General features: G+C 52.4%; 1 protein-coding gene across 10 annotated transcripts in view; it reads left to right on the forward strand.

The window, feature by feature from the left end:
* The window catches only part of LOC101612357 (chloride channel protein ClC-Kb), a 28,553-nt gene extending 15,872 nt beyond the window's left edge, over nucleotides 1-12,681 (forward strand). For 6 of the 10 annotated variants that reach the window (XM_045149280.1, XM_045149276.1, XM_004657356.2 and 3 more), the window contains 13 exons: nucleotides 463-588; nucleotides 1,469-1,553; nucleotides 1,652-1,753; nucleotides 2,305-2,389; nucleotides 2,601-2,774; nucleotides 4,360-4,429; nucleotides 4,586-4,696; nucleotides 5,055-5,268; nucleotides 7,599-7,732; nucleotides 11,075-11,163; nucleotides 11,304-11,387; nucleotides 11,995-12,081; nucleotides 12,381-12,681. In XM_045149280.1, coding sequence (XP_045005215.1) covers nucleotides 463-588; nucleotides 1,469-1,553; nucleotides 1,652-1,753; nucleotides 2,305-2,389; nucleotides 2,601-2,774; nucleotides 4,360-4,429; nucleotides 4,586-4,696; nucleotides 5,055-5,268; nucleotides 7,599-7,732; nucleotides 11,075-11,163; nucleotides 11,304-11,387; nucleotides 11,995-12,081; nucleotides 12,381-12,458 — 1,439 coding nt within the window. In that variant the 3' untranslated portion in view covers nucleotides 12,459-12,681. Of the gene's footprint in view, nucleotides 1-462; nucleotides 589-1,468; nucleotides 1,554-1,651; nucleotides 1,754-2,304; nucleotides 2,390-2,600; nucleotides 2,775-4,359; nucleotides 4,430-4,585; nucleotides 4,697-5,054; nucleotides 5,269-7,598; nucleotides 7,733-11,049; nucleotides 11,164-11,303; nucleotides 11,388-11,994; nucleotides 12,082-12,380 lie in introns of those variants that run through there. The other 4 variants (XM_045149281.1, XM_045149277.1, XR_006637154.1 and 1 more) reach the window with 4 other exon arrangements.
* Nucleotides 12,682-12,908: the final 227 nt, after the last annotated feature.

Raw genomic sequence — 12,908 nt, forward strand, 5'->3', positions numbered from 1 at the left:
CCCCACCCCTGCACCCCGCGGTTCCCACTGCCCCGCTCCCCGGCTTGGACAGACTCAGCTGGCACCTGCCTCTAGATGAGCTGCCTGCAGTTCTGCCATGCGCACAGCTACCGCAGGGCGGGACAGGCGGAGGAGAGTGTCCAGCCACTGAAGGCTTACCATGGACGCATGGGTTTGAAGTCCAGCTCTTGGCTGTGTGGCACTGGCCAATGGGCTTATCTCTCTGAGCCTGGTTTTCTGAGCTGGGAAATGAGGATTGTCACAGTCCTACCCTGACAGGTGGGGGCAGGTGCATGCCAGGCTTCTCAGGGCCTGCACTCCCCACTTCAGCCATGGACAAAGGCAACAGGGGGCCCTGACTGTCCAGGAGGCAGGACAGCAGGTCACAGATGGCAAGGGGGGAAATGGGCCTACCTCCTGAAGCCAGAGAACGGGGGTCCTCCTGAGCTGTGCGTCCCCCAGGTGTCCTGTTCAGCATCGAGGTCATGTCCTCCCACTTCTCTGTCTGGAATTACTGGAGGGGCTTCTTTGCCGCCACCTGTGGGGCCTTCACGTTCCGTCTCCTGGCGGTCTTCAACAGCGAGCAGGGTGAGCGCAGCTGCCTGGCCAGGCCTCCAGGGGCTTAGCCTTCCCTGCCCTCCCTCCTGCCTGCCCTCCCTCCTGCCTGCCCTCCCTCCTTCCTGCTCCTCCCTCCTTCCCTGCCCTCCCTCCTGCCTGCTCCTCCCTCCTTCCCTGCCCTCCCTCCTCCCTGCTCCTCCCTCCTCCCTGCTCCTCCCTCCTTCCCTGCCCTCCCTCCTGCCTGCTCCTCCCTCCTCCCTGCTCCTCCCTCCTTCCCTGCCCTCCCTCCTGCCTGTTCCTCCCTCCTTCCTGCTCCTCCCTCCTTCCTGCTCCTCCCTCCTGCCTGCCCTCCCTCCTTCCTGCTCCTCCCTCCTGCCTGCCCTCCCTCCTGCCTGCCCTCCCTCTTGCCTGCTCCTCCCCCCTTCCTGCTCCTCCCTCCTTCCCTGCCCTCCCTCCTTGCTGCCCTCCCTCCTTCCCTGCCCTCCCTCCTTCCTGCCTTCCCTCCTGCCTGCCCTCCCTCCTGCCTGTTCTTCCCTCCTCCCTGCCCCTCCTTACTGCCCTCCCTCCTACTTTCTCCTCTCCTTCCTTTTCTCCCTCCCTCCTCCCTTCTTGTCTTCTTCCTTTTCCTTTTCCTTCCCTTCCTTCTTCCTTTTTCCTTTTCCAGATCTTTCAAGCAGGTCAGACCGTCTAACCTGTGCTAGGCAGGAGGATGCTGGAGGCGAGGGGAGGGCCTCAGGGGTAGACGGGAGGCCAAGTCTGGCAGGCAGGCAGGCAGGGCCCGGGGTTAGGGACCGGAGTGCAAGGATAGTTGGAGTGAGGCCTCGTGCTCCCTCCGCCCCTTCCTGAGTTATTCTGTGAGCTGGTTTGGGGAGAATGTTTGTAACTCAGATCTCCACTCTCCCTTCTGCAGAGACCATCACATCCATCTACAAAACCAGCTTCCGGGTGGATGTGCCTTTTGACTTGCCAGAGATCTTCTTTTTTGTGGTCTTGGGGTAAGTGGGGTCCAGGTAATTGAGAGCCCAGCTGGGCTCTTCCATGCATGAACTGAGGGTGTGGGGGTCTCTGGACTCACCTCTACCCCCTCCTCCAGGGCAGTCTGCGGCATCCTGAGCAGTGCTTACAACTTCTGTCAGAGGACCTTCCTAGGCTTCCTCAAGACTAACAGGTTCACCTCCCAACTGCTGGCTACCAGGTGGGCTGGGGCCGGGTTGGGCCCCCATAGACAGTGCCACAGCCTTTGCAGAACCCCAACCATCCCGCTAACCCACACAGTCCTTCCCATCTCCTACCCCATTCCCCGTGCTCCCCTCACTAGCACCCACCTGCCAAGTCCCACAGCCTCCGCCCTGCTTACTGGGCAACCAACCGCCTCGTCGAACCCCTTTCCCCGGATCCACACCGAGCTCCTGTTTCACTCTTCCCTGAATCTCCTTTGCCCCTGCCCTTGGCACTTCTCATACCTCCTTCTGTCCTAGGCCAGCAAGGCCAGCCCTCACCCTGGCCTGGTGGTCCTTCCTCCCAGTGCTCCTCTCTCACACTCCCTGGGCCGCATCAGGTCTCCAGGGTTCACCCCATTGGCTTTTTCACTGGTGGCACCTTGCAGTTTCTCTTCCTGTCCTTTCTCCCAGTTCTTTCCCTGGTGCGAGCACTGGGGTGGAGGGTCTGCCACTACTGGGGTGCCACTGTGTGCCCCACATCATGATGAAAGAAAAGGAAGTGAACTGAAGTCCCCTCCCCCCACAGCAAGCCTCTGTACGCGGCTCTGGCTGCCCTGATCCTGGCTTCCATCACCTATCCCCCCGGCGTGGGCCGCTTCATGGCTTCTCGGGTAAGGGCGCCGGGCTTGGTGGTGGGAGCCTCCATTTATTGTCCCCTCTGTGTGTGTCATCTCATACAGTTCCCTTCAGAGGAAGAGACCATACTCAGCAATGGCAGAGCTGTCCCCAGTGTCCCTAGCTGGGAATTGGCACAGCAGTTGGGGCTCAGGTGGGTGGTGAGGCACTTGGGGACATGGTAAACTGTCATTGCCTCTGTCCCAGCTGTCTATGGGGGAGCATTTGGAATCACTGTTTGACAACAACTCATGGGCACTGATGACCTGGAACTCATCCCCACCCTGGCCTGCTGAGCTGGACCCCCAGAACCTGTGGCTTGAATGGTACCACCCGCAGTTCACGGTCTTTGGAACGCTGACCTTTTTTCTGGTCATGAAGGTGGGCTTCCTGTGGGCAAAGCGAAGGCAGGCTGTGGGTGGGATGATGCTACCTCCACAGCTGGAGCCTGCAGTATCCCCTTCCCCCCAGGTCTTGGTCTGTCCCCAGCCCACTCTGCATCCAAACAGGTCACCTCAGCCCTCTACACCAGCAGCTCCTCCCCTTTCTCCTCCCTTTGAAAGTACAGTCTTGAAAGAAAGAAAGAAAGGCGGAAAGAAAGACAGACAGAAAGAAAGGAAGGAAGAAATGAAGGAAGGAAGGAAGGAAGGAAGGAAGGAAGGAAGGAAGGAAGGAAGGAAGGAAGGAAGGAAGGAAGCAAGCAAGCAGGCAGGCAAGCACAGTAAGACACAGTAATCCAGGCTGGCCTAGATCTCCTGATCCTCCTGCCTCAGTCTTCTGAATGCTGAGATTATTGGCATGGGCCATGGCACCTAGCTTCCTTATCCTTCTTGCTTGTATACATATGTGTGGATTATGCTTTTGTATGTATCTGCATGTTTGTATGCATGTGAATACACGTGTGTGTGGATATGTGTGCTTGTGTGTAGGACAACATCAGGTGTCATCTACAGATACACTTTTTTTGTTTGTTTGTTTTTCAAGGTAAGGTCTCACTCTAGCCCAGGCTGACCTGGAATTCACTGTAGTCTCAGGGTGGCCTCGAACTCACAGCAATCCTCCTACTCTGCCTCCCGAGTGCTGGGATCAAAGACATGTGCCACCACGCCCGGCTACTGTCTGTCTCTTTAAGACAGGGTCTCTATTGACTGGCTGTCCATTGAACCCCAGGGATTCCCAGTCTCTGCCTCCTCAGCACTGGAATTACAGGTGCACTGTACAACACTGGCATTTATATGGGCACTGGGATTGAACTCAGGACCTCACACTTGCAAGGCAAGCCCTTCACTGACTGGGCTATCTCCCTAGCATCTTCCTTCCTTTTTTTTTTTTTTGGTTTTTCAAGGTAGGGTCTCGCTCTAGCCCTGGCTGACCTGAAATTCACTAGTTAGCGATCCTGTTACCTCTGCCTCCTGAGTGCTAGGATTAAAGGCATGTGCCACCATGCCTGGCTGCATCTGGCTTTACATGGGTGCTGGGAAATCAAACCTAAGCCATAAGGCTTTGCAAGCAAGTGCCTTTAACCACGTCTTGAAGTTAATGTAGTACCATTTCTTCCTAAAGGGCGTACTCCAAGAGAACGAACAAACCAAATGTGTCTGGAACACAGTGGGTACATTAGGGCTTGGATCTTTCTTCTGGCTGACATCATCTCTGTTGTCAGATACTGTTGTGGGCACAAGCCTGGGCACTCTTTTCTTTTTATTATTTTATTTTATATTTTTGTTTTTTTTCAAGGAAGGGTCTCACTCTAGCCCAGGCTGACCTGGAATTCACTATGTAGTCTCAGGGTGGCCTCAAACTCATGGTGATCCTCCTAACTCTGCCTCCCAAGTGCTGGAATTAAAGGTGTGCACCACCACGCCTGGCCTGGGCATCCTTTTCTTCAGGAATCCCTTGTTCTTCCTTTGTCCATGCCTTGCCATGTTGCCTCTCACATCTGCCCTGTGGGCACATCTGCCCGCAGTTCTGGATGCTGATTCTGGCCACCACGATTCCCATTCCTGCCGGGTACTTCATGCCTCTGTTTGTCTATGGTGAGTCTGAGTATCAGAGGTTCAGTGACATTGAGGAAGGGTCCCGGCTTCCCCACACTGCCTCCCTTCCAGGGTGGTATTGAGGATGGTCCCAGGGTTAAGAACTTTGGGAACTGGATCAGCTTGGCTGTCCCCTTCACCTTGAGTCTGTGGCAGGAGCTGCCATAGGGCGCCTCATGGGGGAAGTCCTCTCTGCTGCCTTCCCAGAGGGCATCATGTCTGGAGGGGTGGCCAATCCCATCATGCCTGGGGCCTATGCTCTGGCAGGTGAGTAGCCTGGGTCTCGCAGCCCGGCAAACCTCATGGGACTGGGCTGCAGCAGAAGGGGCTAGCATTTGTAGGGAACAGAGTAGTTACTGAACTGTTTTGTGTCCTCCACTTCCCATGAAAGTCTGTCCCCTCCCTGAATCCCACCATCCCCTGAGCCTCCTAGCTCTCTCTCAGCTCCTGTCCAGTTCCACATCCTCTTCTCTTGTCAGGTCTAGGTATTGAGAACTTCCAACGTCACCAGCATGTCTCTTTGAGCATTTTTGAGCCTCACCATGGCCACAGCTATACCCATCTTGTCTTCTGGGTGGGCCTGGTCCCTGGAGTCAGCCACCTTGTCTTGGCTCTATCTTCTCAGGGGCTGCCGCCTTCTCGGGAGCAGTGACCCACAGTATCTCCACGGCGCTGCTGGCTTTTGAGATAACTGGTCAGATCGTTCATGCTCTGCCAGTGCTGATGGCAGTGCTGGTGGCCAATGCCATCTCCCAGAGCTGCCAGCCCTCCTTCTATGATGGCACCATCATTGTCAAGAAACTTCCATACCTTCCATGGATTCGAGGCCGCAATATTGGGTGAGCTGGCCAGCTTAGGCTGGCTGATGGAGTAATGATGCCCAGGGTGGTTTAGGGATAGTAGGATTCCCCAAAATATCACTGCAGCTGTTCTTGGATATGGGCTGCAACATGAACACCTTCTGACCCTCAACCAAAGGTTGGGGCTCAGACAAGGCTGTGTCTTGCTCCAGGTCATATGGAGAACTCCAGACACAAAAGACCCTCTCCTTTCCCTCTCCTGGTCTGTTACTCTTAGTGGATGGTGGTAGGCAGGATGGAAATGGGCTTTAAGGTCCTCCTTCAACCATGTAGGAGCCCAGTGGCTTCTATTCCCAGAGCAGTGGCATTCAGAGACTTTGAGAGTCCCTGGGTTCCAAGTCAAGCTTCAAACAAACCTTAGTTTCTTTTTCTGTAAGATAGGCATGCAGCCAGGCGTGGTGGCACACAGCTTTAATCCCAGCAATTGGGAGGCAGAGGTGTGAGCTGGTGTCTGATACAACATAGTGAGTTCCAGGTCAGCCTGGGGTACAGTGAGACCCTACCTGAAAAAAAAAACACCTCAACAAAAGATAGGCATGGGAGGGCTGGAGAGATGGCTTAGTGGTTAAGGTGCTTGCCTAAGGACCCAGGTTCAATCCCCCAGTACCCAGGTAAGCCAGATGCACAAGGTAGCACATGTGTCTGGAGTTTGTTGCAGTGGCTAAAGACCCTGGCACACCCATTCTGTCTCTCTCTCTCTGCCTCTTTTCTCTCTCTCTTAAATAAATAAATATTTTAAAGGATAGGCATGGGAGCTGGGAAGATGGCTCAATAAGCAAGAGTGCTTGTTCTGCAAGCATGAGGTTCAGAGTTTGACTCCCAGCACCCATATGAAAAGCCATTCATGCCTGTAACCCCAGCGCTGAGGGGAGCAGAGACAAGAGGATCACTAGAACCTACTGGTCAAGGCACAAGGGCACAGAGATGGCCCATGGAGAAACTGCGTGCTGCACACCTCTCTGAGTGTCTGAGTCTGGATCCTGGACCTCATGAAAAAGAGGAGACTGGGGTGGACTTCTGTAATCGTACTGTGCCTGAGGCATGGAAGGAGGAAGAGGAGGGAGAATTTCCTGGTAGCTCACAAAGGGGGCTATGAACAATGAGATCCCTGCCTCGAGCACCTCTGACCTCCATGTACACATGTATGCTTGTATTTACATATACAAACACATATATGCACACATACTAAAAAAAAAAAAAAAAAAGCAGCAGCAGGAACTCCAGGTTCAGTGAGAGAACTTGACTCAAGAAAAGTTGAACTGGAGAGATGGCTTAGCAGTTAAGGCACTTGCCTGCGAAACCTAAGAACGCACTTTCAAATCTTCAGGTGTCACACAGCCAGGCAGTGACGCAAGCATGCAATGTCCTACGTGCACCACAAGGGGCGCGCGCGTCTGGAGTTCGTTTGCAGTGGCTGAAGGCCTTAGTGCACCCACTCTCTCGCCTCTCTACCTCTTTCTCTACCTCTTTCACAGCTGGGTGTGGTGGTGTACGACTTTCATCCCAGCACTCAGGAGGCAGACGTAGGAGGATCATCATGAGCTTAAGGCCAGATCCTGAGACTACATAATTAATTCCAGATCAGCCTGGACCAGAGTGAGACCCTACCTCAGAAAAAAATTAAAAAGAAAAGAAAAGGGCTGTAGAGATGGCTTAGTGGTTAAGCGCTTGCCTGTGAAGCCTAAGGACCCCGGTTCGAGGCTCAGTTCCTCAGGTCCCACGTTAGCCAGATGCACAAGGGCGCACGCGTCTGGAGTTCGTTTGCAGAGGCTGGAAGCCCTGGCACGTCCATTCTCTCTCTCTCCCTCTATCTGTCTTTCTCTCTATGTCTGTCACTCTCAAATAAATAAATAAATAAAATTTAAAAAAAAAAGAAAGAAAGAAAAGAAAAGAAGGTGACAGAATAGGACACCCAACATCATCCCCTGGCCTCTGCATGATTGGACATGGGAGATATGCATCTGCACACACATGTGCATACACCACGCACACAGACGCACACACACACCAAAAAAGCCTCTGGTTTCCAGGTGTGGTGACCCACACCTTTAACCCCAGAATTTAGGAAGCAGAGGTAGGAGGATCACTGTGAGTTTGAGGCCAGCTTGGGACTATAGAGTGACTTCCAGGTCAGCCTGGGCTAGAGCGAGACCTTACCTTGAAAGACCAAACACAAAACTACAAACCTCTGGTTTTGCATTCCATGAACCCTCCGTCCCCTGATCTTAAGCTCAGGAATGAACCGCAAGTCCTCTCCCTGGTGGCCCTGCCTCATCTGGGACCTGATGGAGCCTCCCTTTCCATCACAGCTCCTACCCTGTGACCGTGGGGCACTTCATGAACACCTCCATCACCACGCTGGCCAAGGACATGCCCCTGGAGGAGGTGCTCAAGGTCGTGACCTCCACAGATGTGACCCGATACGTCCTGGTGGAGAGCGCAGGTACCCAGCTGGAAGTGGGGCAGGTTGGCTGCCTGAGAGGTGGGGTTGGGGGTTCCCTGTGCCTCCCTCCTCTAGGTCCACAGCTGCTAGAACCAAGAAGGGTGAGTATAGCATTAGCTCTGCATCTGAATCCAAGTTCACAACCAATCAGCTGTAAAGCCTTAGCTTCTCTGAGCCTCAGCTTCTTCATGGGTAAACCAGACATGATAACCACTTCCTAGGGGAAGTGCTGGGGAATGAGGAATGGCATGTTTAGATATGAGGGCTGGAGAGATGGCTCAGTGGTTAAGGCACTTGCTTGCAATGCCTGACAGCCGGGGTTTGATTCTTAGTACCCATGCGAAGCCAGATGCATGAAGTGGCACATGTATCTGGAGTCATTTGCAGAGGCAAGGGGTTTTGGTGCACCCATAGTCTCTCTCTCCTAACCTCCCTCCCTCTTTTGCTCTTTCTCTCCTTGAAAATAAATAAAAAGATTAAAAGTAAATAAATAGTGTTGGAGAGATGGCTTAGCGGTTAAGGCACTTGCCTGCAAAGCCAAAGGACCCTGGTTCAATTCCCCAAGACCCACATAAGCCAGATGCACAAAGTGGCACATGGATCTTGAGTTTGTTTGCAGTGGCTGAAGGCCCTGGTGTGCCCATTCTCTCTCTCTCTCTCTCTATCTTCCTCTATCTCTGTCTCTCTCTAAAATAAAAATAAATAAAATTTTAAAAATTTTTAAAAGAAAGATGTGCACAACCAAAATAAATAAGTAAATATAAGATGGTAGGTACCTGTAGTGAAACCAGGACTGACCTCTGGGATTCACAGAACAAAATCTGATGTGTTAAATATGAGAAGGCCAGGGCTGGAAAGATGGCTTGGCAGTTAAGGAGTTTGCCTGCAAAGCCTAAGGACCCAGGTTCAACTTCCCAGACACACAGGTGGCACATGCGTCTGCAGTTTGATATCAGTGGCTAGAAGCCTTAGTGCACCGATTCTCTCTCCCTCTCTTGTTCTCTCTCTTTCTCTCATAAGAAGAAAACAAAACAAAAAAAAAATATGAGAAGGCCAGCTGGGTGAGTGGGTGTACATCTTTAATCCCAGCACTCAGGAGGCAAAGGTATGAGGATCATTGTGAGTCCGAGGCCAGCCTGAAATTACATAGTGAATTCCAGGTCAGCCTGGGCTAGAGTGAGACCCCACCTTGATAAGATAATATATATGAAGATTGATGGACCTATTACTAGGGTCTTCTAGAAGCTTCCTCCACAGGCATCCCTGGTAGCATTCCTATCAGTGTCTTCCCCCCAATTACTGTGACCAAGAGAAGCACATTCTTTCCAAGATGAATGGATCATGGCAAAGCTTGGGGCAGATCTATGTGAGCACCTCTCCTGTTTGTACAAACACAGTCTATGAGTGGAGAAGCCAGGAGGAGCTACCCCTACCTATCCCATCCAGATGACTCTTTGCCTATGTGCCTCTTCTGGACAAACAAGGCAGGGTGCACATGGGGCAAGCATCACACACACACACAGCTGAGGTTTGGTGCCCGCTTGCCTTACCCAGTGCTAATAGTCACTTCTGAGGTGAAGAGCCATGGGCACACTAATCAGGGTCTATGATCTTCAGCCGTAAGACAGAGCCGAAAGACAGAGAGGGTTGTCACAGACTCCCATACGAATGTCAGAAGCTTCTCCCTGCACTAATTGGGACACCTCAGAATTATGGGACAGATCATGCTGTCCAGACCCTTTCTAAATTTTTGCAAATGGATGGTCCCCACCAAAAACCTTTACCTCCTAGAACCAAGAATTGGTCTCAAAGACAAAGTTCTCGTCAGGCATGGTGGTGCATGCCTTTAATCCCAGTACTTGGGAGGCCAAGGTGGGAAGATTACCATGAGTTTGAAGCCAATCTGAGACTACAGAGTGAATTCCAGGTCAGCCTGGGCTACAGTGAGATCCTACCTTGAAAAAAATGAAAGAAAGGGGGGAGGGGCTGGAGAGATTGCTTAGTGATTAATGCACTTGCCTGCAAAGGCTAAGGACCCATGTTTGACTGTTAGATCCCACATAAGCCAGATGCACAAAGGTGAGGCAAGCACAAGGTCTCCCGCTCACTAGGTGGTGCAAGTGTCTGGAATTCTATTGAGTGGCTGAGGCCCTGGTGCACTAATTCTCTCTCTGTGTCTCTGTCTCTCATAATAAAATAAAGACAAAATTCTCTTCTATTTCTAGAGCCACAGTAAGCAAAGTAAGACATGCTCAGTTCTAAGACCCCCACAGCCCACTCAGAAATTAGCCAATTTACATAGCAGGAGGTTGGTCAGAAAACAGACTAAAGGGAAAAAGTGGATGGAGAGTCATAGATTAAAAAAACAATCTCTTGGCTGGAGAGATCCTTAGCAGTTAAAGCACTTGCCTGCAAAAAGTCAAAGGACCCAGGTTCAATTCCCCAGGACCCATGTAAGCCAGCTGCACAAGGTGGCACGTGCATCTAAAGTTCGTTTGCAGTGGCTGGAGGCCCTGGCGCACCTATTCTCTATCTGTGTCTTTCTGTCTCTCTCTCTCAAATAAATAAATAAAATATGTTTTTTAAATCTCCAAAAAAAATGAGCCAATTTATGAAACAGGGAGGGACATTTCTATGTCTAGATGCCAAGTGTATTTGTGGTGATGGAGATTGAACCTGGGGCCTGGTGTGTGGAATGCCAGTGCTGTGCCACTGATTTACAGACCTAGCCCAGGCCCCCAGGTACATATGTTACTGGACAAAAGGGAAAAATATCAGGCTGGATCCCAGAACTTTCAGGTTGGATCTTGCCAACTTTCACGATATCTGTAAACTCCTATGATATGCCAAGGTTGGTTTAGCCCCCAGCACACAGTAGGACCTCGGATCCTAGTGATCTGCTAGGCTTACTCCTTTACTGGGCTGAACCAAATGTGAGGCTCCCCGACCCCCTGTGGGGAAACAGAAGAGAAAGCTTGGCTGAGACACCTCAATGTCAAGATGCTGATGGCCTCAGGGTCCTTCTGTTGGGAGACTCTGCAATGTGGGGACTTTCCGTGGAGACCACGATCCTGTCAGAGCAGCCTTACACCAGCCAGCCTCAGCTGCCATACTTCCACACGGAAGCTGAGTGGCTTTGGGCAATGAGAAGTCCTTCTGAACCTTAGTTTTGATTTTGTTTTTTTTTCTCTTCTGTGAATTGGGCAGTGAGGTTCTAACGGACCATAGGCTTCAGTAAGTCTCAGAGCACCGTTCTTGGTACATAGTAGGTGCATGGTGAACGTGACTTCCTTTTTTTTTTTTTTTTTTTTCATAAGGCAACCTTTTCTCTGCATTTGTTAGAGTTCCAGATTCTAGTGGGCACCGTGGAAAGGACCCAATTAATGCAGACCCTCCAGGCTGAGCCAGCTTCCTGGGCTCTAGGCCAACAGGTGAGTCCTCCTGCTAGGGGTGGGGACAGGACAGGGTTGTGGGGGAGGGGATGGCTGCCCTCTCAGGGGGAGGTAGTCACAGAGCAGGTGTCTGGAAGCTGGAGGCTGGCCTCGGACACGTGTTCTTCTCTCTTCATCAGTGCTGTCTCCAGGACCTGTTGGCTGGGGGCTGCGCCACACAGCCAGTGACCCTGCAGCTGTCCCCAGAGACCTCCTTGCATCAGGTGAGAGAGAGAGATGGGCCAGGGGGTGGGAGAAGACCTGTTGGGGGGAGGGGTCTTGGACTCCCAGTTCTGACCATGGACAGCGTTAATTTCCACTCCCCTGAGACTGTTTCCTAGTCTGTAGATGGACACAGCAGCTGCTGCCTCGTGAGGCCCTCACTGCCAGGGGCTAGGGAAGTGGGACGCTTGGGGAATAGATGCTTAGGTAGAGTGGCATTGGCTAAAACCATCCCAGGAACCCTAACCTGAGGCCTGGCACCTTCTTCCGGTGGAATCTCCACCATATCCGTTAACCACTCAGGACTGAGCAGGCACCTGGGGAGGGGACAGTGGCCCCCAGCATTCTGCCAGGGAGGGCGTGATGCCCCTGAGGCTGGATCACTGGTGACAGGATCCCTTCCACCTAAAGCTTTGCCCAATACCTTACATGGACTCTAGCGACCCCTAGTGGCCGGACCGGACATTTCAGCGGGTCCCTGGTACTCCACTCACCATGGGGTGGGCTGGGGAGGTGGGGAGAAGGGAGGGACTCTTGGCACAGTAATGGGTGTGTGGGCCACAGGGGTGTGTCCTGTCTCCAGCATTTTCTGTCAATTTCTCCTTCCAGACACACAACCTCTTTGAACTGCTGAACCTTCAGTGGCTGTTGGTGACATCACGAGGCAGAGCTGTGGGCTCTGTGTCCTGGGTGGAGGTAGCAGTGTCTCCAGGGTGGGGGCAAAGCAGAAAAGGGGATACCAATATCCTCACAGTGAAAACTTTCGAGCCTCAAAGGACTCTGAGGAACCCACTTCCTGGTCCCACTAGGCCTGGAGTCCCAACCACTGCCAGCCTGTCACTGTCTGGGGTTCTGTGGTCCCATCTGTGCAGAGGGGAGGAGTCAGCTTTAAATCCACCCAGAATCCACCTGGAGAGGAGGCATCCTTGCAGAAGGCCAGAGGTGTCTCCCCCTCCTCTAACCCTTCCTTTCCTCATCCTTTTTTTCTGTTGCAGTTGAAGAAAGCAATTTCTACCCTGACCAATCCACCTGCCACCAAGGAAGCCAGCCTGGGGCTTCAGAACAAGGTCTAGTGTCTGAGGCTGTGGAGGCCCACCTCCTTTCCCCATCACTATCTGCATCCCTCCAGGCCGGCTCAGCTTCTTGGCACAGCAGGCAGTCTGCCTAGCCTCATAAAGGACCCTTCCCCATTCATTGTGTCCCAATCCACGGGGACAACAGCTCCTGCCTTGAGGGACAAGTTGTACCCTTAGATGGAGCTGAGAGTGTGAATAAAGACATTGATGCGTGCTGTCATCAAGAGCGGATGCTTGGCTGGGGCGTGGTGGCGCACACCTTTAATCCTAGCACTTGGAAGGCAGAGGCCACCCTGAGAATACATAGTGAATTCCAGGTCAGCCTGGACTAGAGTGAGACTTTACCTCAGAAAAAAGAAAAGAAAAGAAAAGAAAGAGTGATGCTTGTGTCTTCTGGGGTTGTTCCTGAATAAAATTCAGCTGATGCCCAGAGCCTCTGCCATCCCC

Source organism: Jaculus jaculus, chromosome 5 (genome assembly GCF_020740685.1).
Source record: "Jaculus jaculus isolate mJacJac1 chromosome 5, mJacJac1.mat.Y.cur, whole genome shotgun sequence".
Lineage (NCBI taxonomy): Eukaryota > Metazoa > Chordata > Mammalia > Rodentia > Dipodidae > Jaculus > Jaculus jaculus.